A 15103-nucleotide genomic window follows, 5' to 3' on the forward strand; every position below is an offset into this window, starting at 1 on the left:
CTATATCTTTAGATTCCACTGATGTAGAAGCTTGATTTTTGTACATCTTCAAGAGACCGCAGACGTAAGTATTAGATGTAGAAACTTGATACCTACATGCGTTCCCGAGAAAAAGGTGGCAGACAGACAAACGGACGTACAACAATCAGGTTCGCATCGGTTGGAAATATAAATAAACAGGGTAAATCAAAAAGAAAGAAATTGATCTAAAAAATTTATTAATGAATGAGGCGACTATGTGCACATTGAAAACACTTGTTATAATACAAGACCGCTTGTACACTATATACAACACCCGCCTAGCGCCGAGATAGCGCTCACCATCTCTTTATTCTATTATAGCTTCACCATTCATTTACACACTGTACATAAGTAGTTTGTACAAGTTACACTTAAATTTAATGTCTAACATTCTAGATTTAAAAACAATGGAAATATTGTTGATCATAATACTTATACGGATAATGGTATAAGAAGTTAATCTCTTAACACTAATACTTATACTGATTATATAGGCTACAATATAAATAATTAATATATGTATTGAATTTTCTAACCTAACGCCTGGCATGAATCCATGACGGCTTTACGACTAACATGATAATTTTCTGCAAAATGTGGCACGCAGCAGCGCAGCGGGCGAGCCGCACGCAGGGTGCAGGCTGGGTGCGCCCGCGCCGCCGTGTCGCGCGCCACACACAGCTACCTCACATTCAGTACAGAGCTTCCGCACGCCTACTCTGAGTCGCACGCGGCACACGCCCCTCTCCGCCACGAAACTCAAACGAGGAAGCTCCGACCGAGGTTTACTACTGGCCCCAGCGAGGCCTCCCCAGATAACTATAGCGTCCTTTACATGCACATAATACATCAACATGCTAACACACACGCTTACCAACGCCACTTACGATATAATTTAAATTACAATTCCATACAACACTTTATAATATCAACACTATGTAAATGAAAATACTCAATACAAAATCATGCGCTTAAAGCACGAAATCTACATAACATGACTCTTATAAAGTACTCAAAATCAATACACTCGTAGTTTTTATAAAAAAATATTTTATCAACACAAGAAGTTCTTTTAGTAAACATATATATATACATTAAAAATATTTTTATTCTTTTTTTTATTTCCTGCTATCGGAATCTCGAATACAAAATCGTTCTTAAAATCTAGACGCTTGTATAAATTAAAACAAATCACAGTAACAAGGTAATTTATTAGAGATGCCGACCCCAGAAAGCCGACTAGTCGTTCAATTTTCCAGCTAGTACTGTGCATGAAAATATTGTTTCTGAAGTGAATTTTACTGGTGTTCGTCACATTAATATTACATGCGGAATAGATAATGTTTCTTATTTTTTCCTGTAATTTCAAACTAATAATCTTAATATTTTTCATAAAATTTCACTGAGTTTTAATTTCAAGTATTTTCTACATTTTGAAGCTCCCAGCCACAGAATATGACATTGGCCGGCTAGTCGGTGTCTAGTTGGTGCATCTCTATAATTTATTCATTAATCATTGTATTGTGATGTTGCTTGCTCGTGTTATGTAGGGTTTGTGCGTGAAATATGACAGTGTACTAATTTCATATGAGATTTGATAAATAAAATCTATATTGATGCTCTGTAGGATCTGAAACGATCGATATATTATACTATATTAAACGCGTTGTACGACTATACGTTGTTTCAAGACAAGAAAACAAACTGCTCATGTAAATTCGACTGTATTGTTCAAGAAGATTTCACGGGGTGGCTTTAAACAACGCGCTTTTCACAATGAGAGAACTATTAAAATTGGAAATTATTGTAAAATATATCTTGAAAATACGAATATGTTTTTAACAGCTACCAGTTTACAAGAAGTCTTACTAATAGAAATTTACTAATAGAAATCGATGGAAAAAATCACAACTGCTGTAGTAAGCAGCGCGTCCACTTGGCCGGCACAGATAGGATACATGTTTTAGTTAAATACCGTTAGGTGTCACACATAATTTACCTACGTATTTATGGAAATTCCATCATATTTTTTTTGCATTACATTAAATGTTGTATATTGAAAATCTAGTGTATTCGAGGAGGGTGTCCAGTAGATAATATCCTGATCAATAAACGTCTGTCAAGTTTTCTGATCCGAAAGTTTAACAAAATTAAAATGCAATAATAATTGTAATAATAATGTTATTTTGCAGTGAACTGTGCCACTTGCTTGCAATTTAGTTAGAAGGTTCCAACACGAGTGTCAGCTAGTCAATAGGGACTGGTAGGACTGCCATCAAAATGCTGACCAAGTGGCCGTGCAAAAATAGTTTTAACGTTTTGATAACGTAACGCTTCGTAACGCAAATCTTGTCATAAACTGCAGAATTGATTGATAAGCGAAGCACAGAATAAGGGAAAACCTGCTGTAGCTCTCTAAGGAGATGATGATGAAAGTTTAATAACTGAGTAAACGAAAAGATGCATTATTCACAACGTTGCCTGTCAGAAGCGCTTTATGTGTGATGTTGGAATGACCAGAAGCATCAACGTAAAATGTAAGGTCTAAGTACCTTCTATTCACTATATAATCCGTTTGTATTAAAAATCTCAGCAGGTCTGTGGAATGCCAATATAAGTAACTGAACTCGGGACGTACCTGCTACCCACAACATGTTCAACTGAAAATATTAACTTTAGGTAAGTATTTAGGAATGGTACTATTGAATAGAGTTCCGAACTTGCTATTAAGATGATATCGATGTAAATAATGCATCGATACGGGTCACGCAAAGCGGTCTCTGTCTCGATCATCATTTCATGCACTGCTTTATAAATTTTTAAAAAGTATATTTACATTTTTTAAATGAAGAAGTAAAATAGTTGAAACTTATACCTACGCAATAATTGATTTTTAAAATTACTTTAAAGTAGACATTCAAAATCGAGTCGATCGTGATCGTAGTATTCAATGTTATATATCTATTTACACAAGTTACTATGACGGTTGATCTAATTAAATTAATTTCGTTTTATTTTTCACATAAATTACAATAAATATTTTATAAGTAATAAATTTATGGTAACGAAAATTATTTTCTTTTCGAAATCTATTCAATATTATTTTATTTTAATTTCTCCCGCTGCACTAATCACTACTGAGAACGTTATTTTATTTCCTTGCGCCATCGAAATTATCTGTTATGACGATTCTATTGACTAATAATATATAGGCTACGAAGGGTTAAGTTACCCCTGACGCCGCGACCCTTACTTTCATAACACGCTAAACATGTTTAATATTGAGTTCCACGCACGTCCCGGTAACGTGCCTGTTGCGATCCAATACAAAATGCGAGCTTCGAACGAACAAAGCGCGGGCCGACACAAGTTTAACTTAACCTGAAGCATTTTCTTAATATACTGAGACGACGATTATTATACCTACTTATTTGCAACACGATTATAATAAAATGAAGTAATACGTCCCTAAGAGGAGCAGCAAACTACATTCAATTCATAGTCGGAGCTGAAATTGTTGTTTATCCTTAAAAGCATTATGGGCGAGAGGCTCTTGGCTGACTATTGGGGTTTTCATTTAATTAGGTCATTTGCGTTATACTATTTATGTTATCTATACAATCTAATTCTATATTTATTTAATTTAAAATCAGCATAAAGTGCTAGTGCTGCACAAGATGCTGGATATGTGCAGGCAGAAGTCTCGTCTTTTGCTTAAAATGGCGGCGTCAATTGCTATTGATTTATTTTTACAGTGAACCTTCATAATGTAAGAATAAGAATTATATAAACAATTATTACGTAAAGTTTTAACCTACATTGTTTAAAAAATCACATTTAAGAGACGTACAAGAATATAACTTATGAAAGATCCTGTCATTTTTAATACAAGTTCATCTAAGACCGACGAGTAAATGCAAGTTTTCGATTTGAATTCCGTTCGGAGTGAGACCATCGTCACAATGATCGCCTTTCGGATGCGAAGAGTATGAAGATGACCGCAGCACTCACGGTACCATGATTGTATATAAAACGTCTGCCACATACAATGCCTGATACATACCAAATATAAAAAAATACAAAAGTATAAATTAGTTCAACCTAATTAATTCGCGTCCCGGTCGAAGTAGACGATAAATTAGTATAAATCTGCTATAAAGTGGAGTGAATTAATTTATGGTTATAGGACTTCCTATAAACAGAAGATAATTTATGCTGCATGATTGCTGTTTGTTTGACCATGTATCTTGACACATCATATTAATCTGTTACCAAGTGAGTCTGTTCAGTTTTATGCACCTATATTGAAAGATACTTAAAACTATATATGTAAGTATCGGGACATATTGCAAGCAAGCTGTAAATTATCTGCATCTTATACTTAGTTTTTCAAATAATAAATTAAAAATGTTCACGGTCTGCATGACAACCGCGCCGCACGTGGCGCGAATTACATTGTGCGCTTCGACCAATAAACGCTACGAATGTTATCTACGTAGATGGACGTCAAACGGCTATTGGTCGAAGACCTCAATATAATACGCGACGCGCGCGGCGCGGTTACCGTGCACAGCCTACTGGTGAAAAAACCGATACTGCAGAGAAAGTTAGTATTTTGTATTTACCGTCTACTTTGCCGTGTGTAAATCACTATATACAAAAAACGAAACGCTCCAAATATATTACTTATCCAACAAACACGCACTTACGCCTAACGAAGAGGTCGCTTGACCGTGACTACCCGATGAGTATTGCCGAATATTGCACAAGACTGTAGGGTACCGGAATCTGATGACTGAAAACTGCACAGAACCAGAAACGCAACAAAAAATATTAACATACGTTGAACTCTCTTGGTTGGTTAGTTCTGACAACGTAGAATTGTACTGACTGACACAACCATACAGACTGTCTTCTGTGACTGCAATGAGACACAACAAACTTTCAGATATCAGTCGTTACTCGGATTTGTTTTTGCTTGTCATCAAATTTCGGCTGACCTATAAATACTTTTTTACCAAACTAAACAATCAAATCAGCCCTTACACAGCTCTACGATACCAAATTAATCTAATTATTACACTTGTGAACATGATATGCCGAGGATAAGCTAAGTTACAGTAAATATCACGAGACTTTCATTTTGACGTTTTCTTAACCTCATAGATATAAGGTTTAATTTTTCGATACTGGCTTCAGTTTACTATGAGTCTGACAGCTGCCAAAATGGACTTCCATCGTGATTTTTTACTTATGATTATAACAGCAATAGATTCACCTCAAAATAAATCAAAAGCTTGGTCACATGATTTATACCCTAAGAAAAAACCAATCGCAAACAAAGACTCACATCAACACTTGATCAGATCACAAGTAAATATAAATATAACAAAGAGTAACAAAATACACGAAATTAATCGTAAATCGACACTAGATAAAAAAAAATGAAGTCGGACACGCATTGTAACATGTGTCACTATTATATTACTAAAATTACGAAAGACTCAACAATTTAAATTGTGTTTAAAAATATTGTCACACCGCCAGCGGTGCTCTATGAAGAATACAATAATTTGCGCGTATTCGCGAGAACTAAGATTAAGAAAAACACCAGTTTAAATTATTTCACTTACCTACAGGTGGAAAAGTAAAACATTACAATTAAAAAATAGTTCCTACAGTCGTTCACATGAAGAAGTTGTGAAAAGGTGAAACGACACGGGTATGACATGGAGCTTTGCGACTATTTTATGATCAGGATTTCGGAGGTTGGATTTTGGATTAGGCCTATTTGTATCAATTTTGTTTTATATGACTAATTAATATTTAGTGTTGAATTTTAACGCTGGTCAAATAATTTTTAGTATAAACTATCTTGACGATCCACTGTATAAGCTGGGATTCACTTTCAATAAAGCAAAACTTGATGTTGATATCGTAATATTTATTTTTTGTCAGACAGAGGTAAATATTTAATAGATAATATTTTTTATTTTCCACTTTTTACACCTGTAGCTAAGCCATAGCGAGAAACTATTATGATGTTATAATGATAACCTATTATAACAAAACTGTGCTATTAATGCCCATTCTTACAGACTAACTTCAGTGATTGCGTATGGTGATAACTCCTTTTTTTTAATCTTTGGCGTTCTCCAAAATTTATGTCATCTAAAGAAAATGTAATTCCAAAACATTTATGGCTGGCAGTGTGATTGGCTGAACGCTAATGATCAAGTTAATCTATAAAAACAATGGTGCTAATTCCAGTACATACCTAATTTTATTTCAAGTTATACCTGTCATTTTCTTATCCGCCGAAAAGATAAGGGACGGTCTATTTTAGGCAGAAATCTTAAACAACTCTACAAAATTTTACATTAGCTTATTAGCAGGGACAGGGAGGGTTGGAAAGAGAAGGGGGAGGCCTTTGCCCAGAAGTGGGACATTGATTAGGCTACAGAAAAAAAAAATAGCCAATGTAAAATTAAATGCGGGATTATTACCCCGGAATTAAATTGAGAGCACACGTCAAATGGGTTGCATAACAGCGATCAAATGGGTTGCCAATTTGATTCGCCTCATTTATTCATTTTCAAATTAAAAGCTGTCAACTATCCGTACCTTTTCTTTTCGGCGGATAAAAAAATAACAGGTATAACTTAAAATAAAATTAGGTGTCTGTAGGAATCAGGGCCCGTTGGCCCTAACAAGTAACTATATTAATTATAAAATATATCTCATAATTTTAATGGTGCCAATAATAAAATATTTACAACTTCATGCATAATCAGTCACTTAAAACCTTAGAGCAACATGGGGAAGGAGTAATCATACGCGGCGTTCCCTTTGGCCAAAGTGTTTGCCCATTTGCACAATCCAAAACTAGTTTATTTGTATCCTAGCGAGTGACCCCTGGCCCCCACTTTTGTATTGAGAAATAACGCCGCGGCTACTACTCCCTTCGAGTCCGCCGGAAGCTCGTGTTGCTCAGTACTTAAAACCGAATTAACTAAATAAAATCAACGGAGCCTGCCATACATATTTTATAGATATATTCTAGTAATCTCAAATTACAACGTGGGAATTAATCATACGGTTACTTTTCGATGTCAATTCGACTAATCCCATTATGTCCACCGCCATAAGAAACCCGAATTGACAGCTGTCAGACCCATAATAAATAGAAGCCAGCATGGAAAATTAAACTCTTATAACTATGAGGTTTTAAAAACGTCAAATTGGGTTTCCTGTGGCCATGGTATTTTAGAAAAGGTGTTAGGTTTAATCTATTATTTGATACTAAAGCGAAAAGCCAAATCACATCCAGTCAAATATGTTTTAGAGTTACAACAATGTCGGTCTGGAATGAGATGTAACTAAATATATTTAGGTCAGTAAGATATGAAAGCAATGAATAGAAGTATCGAACAGCCTGTGATGTCTATTGTGATAATGTAATTTTACCTACATCCAGTTTAATTTACATAATGATAAATTAATGAGATTCCACATGAGGCACAAATTAAAACAGTAACGTTAACAAAAATATATAAATATATGCACATCAATGCATACTAGTATTAATAAGATTTACTTGTGCACTACTCTGATGCACAAAACTATTTAAAACTACATCTTAAGAGTAACTTTTAAGTTAATCATTGAGCTTTCAATTTATACAAATAAATAATATAATAAACTACATTATAAAGAAGTTATTATTAATTTTATAATATACAGACTTATAAATATACCATTATTACTATACAGGAGATTTTACGCTTGTTCTAGTTTAACTGTCTACCAATTAAACCGCGGTTTATATCACCTCGTTTCGCAATGTTTATTGAGAGACAGTGGCAGCGCGTCTGCGGTAGAAGCGGTGGACGCTGTGGTGGCCGCGCATGAGGTGACGGCGGCGGCGGCCGCGCTGGCTGGCGCCGCTTGGATCGCCGCGCCCGCGCCGCCATCCTCGCCGGCTTTCTTCATTACGTAGCCGGAACCCTGCGAGCTACGCGCCAATTTTAAACGAATGGGTGTCACTTTAGCTGTCCGAATCTTTCTCATAGTGGAAGAGGTCTCTGAGTAAGAGGGCGGGTCGATGGCGAGCGGGTCGGGCGCTGTAGGGTCGTACTCGAAGGGGTCGACAGGTAGCTCGGGCGCCACCGCCGCCGCGCCGCTCAGCCCGCTGGGCGCCGTCTCTGCACTCGTCCCGCCACCCATCTCGCTCGCCTCCTCCTCCTTGGTACGCTTTATTTTTATTATCAACTTAGTAGCACTTTCACTTTCACTGTTCACTACTTGCAGTTTTTCTGCTTTTTTGTCCTTTTTCTTTTTACGTTTCTCACTCTTCTTGGTTTTTTCGTTTTCTTCAAAGTCCGCCATTACCATTCGTCGATACTTCATACTTTCACGACGCAAATCTTCGAGACTAGGTTTAGGCACTGGAGCCACAATTCGTTTCTTCGGCGGCCGGAACTGAAATCCAGGTGGTTCCTCGTTCACCTGTTGCACTACGTTCGAACCGATTTTTATTTTAAGTTTAGGTGCCACTGGAGATGTGGCGGTCTTATTTGGTTTAGTAGAAACGCGTCCTCGACGCTTGTGTGCTTGACTTGAGTTACCAGAGAAACTGGACAATTTCGCATCGTCGGCTGGATCTACGTCTAAATGCCGCAATTCGCGAGATAAGCCGCTGGTTGTCTTACGTTTCTTCTTGTCTACTGACGTATCGGTTATTTTATAGTCTTCTCTCGTGGGTATGCTTGTCATCGAGGCGACCGCCTTCGGGATAGTTATGACAGCTCGTGGCAGCGGCGGGGGCACAGCCGGAGGAGGTGCAACGCCCATTGTCACTGGGTTTGTAGGGTCATCCATATTCATATCTTGCGTCCAGTACTGACGCAACAGTTCTTTCTTACGCATACGGCGCAGATTGGTGGAACCACTCATCGCAGTAGACGCCGCGCCGCCTACTACTCCAGTAAATGCTGTGCTGGTGTCATGGGAGTGCACAGGCGCGGGTGGTTGCGGCGCCACAGGCTGTGAAGAACTTGTGGAGTAGTTAGCATCGAGGAAGGGTCCTTTTATCTTTACTTTGAGTTGGTTTCGTGAGTCAGACAACGAGACCTTAGGTAGCTGCGGCGTGAAAGTCTCTTTTATGGGTTCTTTAATCTCAGGTGTTGGCGTTGGCACCGGAGAGCCAATACCGTGTTTACTTGCCATTAGCGCCGACTGGAGTTGCTTCTCTACTTCTTCGTCAATATCCACAAGTTGTTGGTCGGCAGTTCCACTAGCGAATGCAAGGAGGTGGCTATGATAAGCATCTCCTGTAGGAGGAACAGGAGCGTCGACGTTCTGATAGGTACGCATATCCACAGGTCCAGGCAGTACCGGATGCACTTGAGAAAATCCCGGTCCGCGGTCTTCGCCGCCTCTGTCAGATGGCGACGAAGCTTTATCTTCGGGTTCAGGGGTCGGAGGTTTAGTTTCTTTAGTTTCGACAAGAGGAGGTCTTTTGTTTTGTGGAGAACTAACCACACGCGGTGATTGCGAGGAGTCTTTATACGATTGCTCTGATTTTCTATCATCTCTAACATCGACTGATTTCCGCCTTTCACGCAGTGCTTTGAGATCAACGCCATCGTTGGCTATTTCTTCATCGAAGTCATATACAGTTCCAACTAATTTACTTTGAATGGAATTACCCATGTAGTCAACGGTAGGGAAACCGTGAACCCCTTGACCTCGACTCTTAGATCGTCCTCGGCCTCTTTGACTTCTATTGCTTCTGTTACTAGATCGTTTAGTTCCTTTTGACGATTCACTTTGTTTGGGTGATATGCCAGCCGGGCTTTTACCAGGGGATTTACCTGGGAATTTTGTCATAGCTTTAGGTTTGGGTGATGATTTATTTGATTCTTGTGAATTTTGAGTTGTTACAGTCTCATTGCTGCATTCATTAGACATTTTTGTAGACAGTCTTGTATTAGTATCATTATATGAATCGACACTAATGGTCGGACTTGATTCTCTGACATGTATCGAGAATTTGTCGCTTTCACCGGTGACGTCAATTTCATCTCTAGGTGGAGAATCCATTGGTTTAGGAGTTGGCGGTGCAATCATTGCTGTAGTCAAAGCAATATTTTGAGAGGAAGATGTAAAGGCGGCACAAAGCGTGTTAAATGGCGGTTTTGTTAACGGCTGTATCAAAGGAGTCGGGGCAAAGGGTAGCCCCGGTGCGTACAACGCCGGTCCCGGCGACGGTAGCGGTAATTGACTGGATGCGCACGCTCCTGGCCCAAATAGGGGCAAACCACTGATACTCAGGAACGGTGATGGTTCAGTAGCGTACGTCGCGTATTGGTTCAAGGGCATCGATGGTTCAACAGGGCACGAGTATGCAGGGATCGGTGGATAAGAATCTATTTCAGGCATTACATTACCTTGATGTGAATCACAGCTGTTTATGTGAGATTTCAAATCTGTTTTTTGAGAACAAACAGAACCTTCGGAGTTTGTGCTCGAAGCTGAAGATCTTCTTGTTGTTATTTTGCTTTCTCTCCACTTCTCACCTATATAAGGAGAGGAAATTGAATCCGAATGCATCACTGAATTATTATTGTCATAATTCTGGTTGTCTTGTGTCAAATCTTGATCATCGTTATTAATGGGATGGTCGGCAACTGACAAAGATTGTGACGTGTCGTCGCTTTGTTTTGATAATGATATGGTGTCTCCGATTTCAGAGACTGACTGCGCATCCGACTGAATTGTCAAAGATTCCTTATTAGCTTCTTCACCATAGGAACGCGCAATATCGTACTTTCTTCTATCATTTGATAAATCAATATGGGGTGATTCGTTATGAGAAACTGGCAGCTCTGGCCATTTATCGCTACTTGTCATAGGAACAGGGCGATCTTTAGAATCGGATTCAGATACAGGGTCCCTGGATATTAAGTTAGTTGCTGCGAGACCGCGAGGCACATGATTGACTGTAGCAGTGTGCGAATCCTTTTCAGGTTTCCTCTTGTCTTGCAACTCCATCGCACTCTTACTAGGCGGCTGTTCTTCTCGATCAGTCGAAATAGTATTGGAAGCCACATTGTTCTCCTCAACTCTTTGATCCTTGTCATCATTAACAGAAGGTTCATCTTGCGTTGTGTTCTCGGTGGGCATCTTTTTTGAACTCAGTTGCATTCTGAGTCGATCGACTAAATTCAGGGTTTCTTGGACACCCTGTTCTTTTGAATCTTCTTTGAAAAAGAATTCTGGATAAGATGTGAATGGTTTCATCATTTCATCATGATTAAACCCGTCATCGACCGCCAACAAATCAAATTCGAAAAGCTCATTATCTTTAGGCTGCGGTGAAAACATAGATCTGTTAGGAAATGGATTTACAGCTGATGGTATTTTAGCGCTCTTTGATATCTCTACGCCTTGCACGTGACTAGCGTCTTGAGTAATAAACTTCTTGTCTGAATCAAGTAAAGATCGTTTGCGAATGTTTCGAACCATCGGATTATCGATATCTATAGGATCCATAGATCTGGCGTCCATAGGAGTCTTTGGTGACTTAATCATGGTGTTTTCGTTAAGATTTGCTTGAATCTTAGCAATCATTTTTACGCTTGTCTTATCAGTAAAATCTGCATCCAACGATTTATCTTCAGTCATGTACTTTTCATGTCCACCTGGTTTTTCTACTGGCGGTGGGTGGACATTAGGGCTAGGCGGTTTCGGCGGCCAATGTTTGTCAGCGTCAGAAAAGTCGTCGTTAATGCGAGAAGGAGGCCTATCAGTTATTAAGGGCTTTTCATTGGTCGCTGGTTTCTTCACAGGCGAAAGACTCTTGCGATCAGAACTTGGCGCGCTTGTCTCATATCGACTCAATCTTCTTGCTTTAGTTATTGATTCACGTGGCTCGGCAACATGAGCACCTGGTACGATTTCCTTAACTGAATCTTTTACACTCAGCCGCCTGTTAGATACAGGCTTTTGTTTCACGTCACCACCCTTTCTTGGACTTGTCCTATTCAGAGGAGTTACACTTTCGGATGCCTTGGTCTTCTCTCCTCTATCTCTATCCTCGACGCCATCACTGAGTCTTTTACTTTTCGGTAATTTCGCCTTGGTGTCATTTACGTCTCCAGAGACAGTATCTTTCACGTCCTTCTTTAACGCCTCGTTCGTTTTCCGTTCCGTAATTGAAAGTTCACTGGACTGGCTGCTCTCTTTGGAAGTTTTATTTGGTCCAGTGGCAAGACCGGTGTCGTCTTTAGATGGTTTTCCCTGTCGGGCATCAGGCTTATTAGGCATATTTCCGCTTGAAGTAGTGCTTCTGGTCCGAGCACGCGTGGCAGCACGCGCATCGCTGGGTCGACTCGGTTCCTCTCTTTGAGGAATCGGTGATGGTACCCGACATTCGGACCCCCGTTCGGAAGTTTTAAGCTTCTTGTCAAGGGTCTTGCGAGGGGACGCATCAGTTGACACACTCTTCTTTTTTCTCCGTCTCCGTGGTCGCTTAGGAGTGGGGCTTGATCCGGAGTATTGCGACCGAGAGCTGTCAGAATCACTCGAGGCACTAGTTGACGACAATGGTCTTGACACCTTGTCGAGAAAGGGCAAGTCCACTGTCGGTCTAACTGTAGGTTGTGGAGAAAACATAGATGGCTGTCTTGCAGCAGGTTTAATTTCACGTGCCTTAGCCGTAGGTTTTATCTCATGCTTCTCTGGTTCAGGTTCCTCATCCGACGATGTGGATGACGAGCAGCTACTGCTACTTGAATTAGAAGAAGAACTAGAGCTTTCTTTTTCGGAAGGTTTAGAAGTTTTACCTTCTTCCTTCTTAGGTGGTGACTCTGATTTCTCGTTTTCCTTTTTCTTATCATTTTCAGCTTCAGGAACGGGTAACTTAGTTCCCAAGCCACTTTTGATATGAGCAGCAGCTTTCTTTGCTGCTTGCCTTTGAGGCACATATGCAATTGGTTCCTTTTCAACATCTTTTGAAGACTTCTTTCTACCCACTTTAGCAGATACAGCTTCTTTCATCTCCTTGTCTTTTGGTTTTACTTTAGGTTTAGTCTTAGTGTCGTCGCCACTAACATGTTTCTCAGGGATGGAATCTTCCTTTTTGACAGCAGTCGTTGAGCGCATGTTTTCAGAAGCCTTTTTAGCAGCTTGTCTCTGTGGCACTATCAAATCAGTGGGATTATCTTTCTGTTTGGAAAATTTAATATTTTCTTTATTCTTGGCCTCGTCATCTGATTCATTAGTTTTCACTGGAGGCTTTTTCTCTTTATTAGATGGTTTTCTGCCCCGCTTTTTCGGAGCAGGCTTTTCTTCTTCTTTAATTACTGTTTTCTTTTCTGTTTTAGTCGGTATAAACTCTTTCATAGCCGCTTTAGTTCTAGGCAATGGTTGTTGAGAATCATTTTCATTTGGCGATTTTTCAGGTTTGGCTTTAACTGATTTACCCTTTTCAGATTTCAGTTTATCAGGTTTGGTTTCTGTTTTAACAGGAACTTCATCACTACTGTCAGAGTAAATGTCGATCGGAAATTTATTGTTATTACGTGTTGACTTCATAGGAATCAAGTCATCACTGTCAGAGCCGGATTGACCAAGTTTACCAGCTGTCATTTCTTTTTCCATCTGCTGGAGAGTTCGGCTTCGAGTACTGTCTTTCCTCATTCTAGCTTTAATTGTCTCCTCTTCACTGCTGCTTTCAACAACTGCCTTTGACTGAGGCATTTTCTTCTTCTTTCTTTCAGTTTTCTTAGGCGACTTCTTGCCTTTACCTTTTGGGGAAATCTTTTTCTTCGGTGATGAACTACATTTTTTCGTGTCTTCTTCCGTACTGGATCCAATAGCTCTTCCACGGTACCGCGTCGATCGACCTATTTCACCAGCGCTTTCCTCACTGGATAGCCCACTGTACATGCTGCCGCTTCGCCGCGAACCATTCACGTAATGTTTCTTGTAAGGATTCTGTGACTTAGAGCCTTTGAGAAGGCCATTACGATCTTTTTTCTTATCATCGCCAGAATCTGGCGGCGCAATGCGAGCAAGTAACTCTTCAAAATCATTTTTATGATCCGTAGCATTTGGATGAGAATACAATCGATCGTAAATTGAAGGCCCGTGATTAGCTTCAATAATGGCGGCTAAATCTGGCCCAGAGATGTTAGGATCGGCAGTTAATACAGCCACTTGTTTATGAAATGTTTGCTCTCGCATACGAAAGAATGAGCGAGAGAGCTTTTCCCTCCTGCTCACCATGTAACACAAATTCCGCACTCTTTCCAGATCTTGTCTTAGCTGTACGAACATTCTCATCTTATCGAGATCAGCTTGTTCTTGTCTATGAGTAAGTAGTTCGTTATCGTCTGATTTAGGTGGTAGCAAGGGACGATTATGCCCTCCACGTCTCTTGAGCTTCCAATAATTGTAAATATAGTTAAGAGAATCTTCATCGACGTCAAGAAGATGTGAACTTATATCTTTGACACTGACATGGCGATCAAATTCCCTTTCGATCTCCTGCAAGCGGGCAGCCCGCGCTTGCGTCTTTTCCTCTGATGTCATGTCTTTCCGACGCTTTCTCTTGACCTCCTCCTCCTCCGACCCTGAACCAGGGCACTTCTCTTTTTTCGAATTGACACTATGTTTTTGACAATAGGACCGTAATTTTACACCGTCGTCGGCATTTTCGTCTTCTATAATTGCACGCATTTCTAGTCCATGCTTAAATGCACACGTAACATGATAAGCAGTCTTACAAGTCTTAACGGAACACTGAATGCAAGCTCCTTTACGTTCACGACACAACACGCACACTAGAGACCAGCGCGAGGCCGGTATAGAAGATATTTTAGTTATGGGTTCCATTTTTTCAGCACAACCAATAGAAACTTCAGGAATCCAGAGAACGCAGCTAACGTGAGCCCATTTGTGGCCCGATGGTGTGCATTTCATAGCACCGCCGAGATTAGGGCAAAGGACGCACGTAGGGCGGACGCCGTCTCCGCAAGGTCTGCAAAGCCATTGTCCTGAAAGGATAAATGCAGAC

General features: G+C 39.9%; 1 protein-coding gene across 5 annotated transcripts in view; it reads right to left on the reverse strand.

The window, feature by feature from the left end:
* Window positions 1–201: 201 nt before the first annotated feature.
* The window catches only part of LOC126379822 (PHD finger protein rhinoceros), a 33321-nt gene continuing 18419 nt past the window's right edge, over window positions 202–15103 (reverse strand). For all 5 annotated transcript variants that reach the window (XM_050028746.1, XM_050028744.1, XM_050028745.1 and 2 more), the window contains one exon: window positions 202–15083. In XM_050028746.1, coding sequence (XP_049884703.1) covers window positions 7849–15083 — 7235 coding nt within the window. In that variant the 3' untranslated portion in view covers window positions 202–7848. The remainder of the gene's footprint in view (window positions 15084–15103) is intronic.

Source organism: Pectinophora gossypiella, chromosome Z (genome assembly GCF_024362695.1).
Source record: "Pectinophora gossypiella chromosome Z, ilPecGoss1.1, whole genome shotgun sequence".
Lineage (NCBI taxonomy): Eukaryota > Metazoa > Arthropoda > Insecta > Lepidoptera > Gelechiidae > Pectinophora > Pectinophora gossypiella.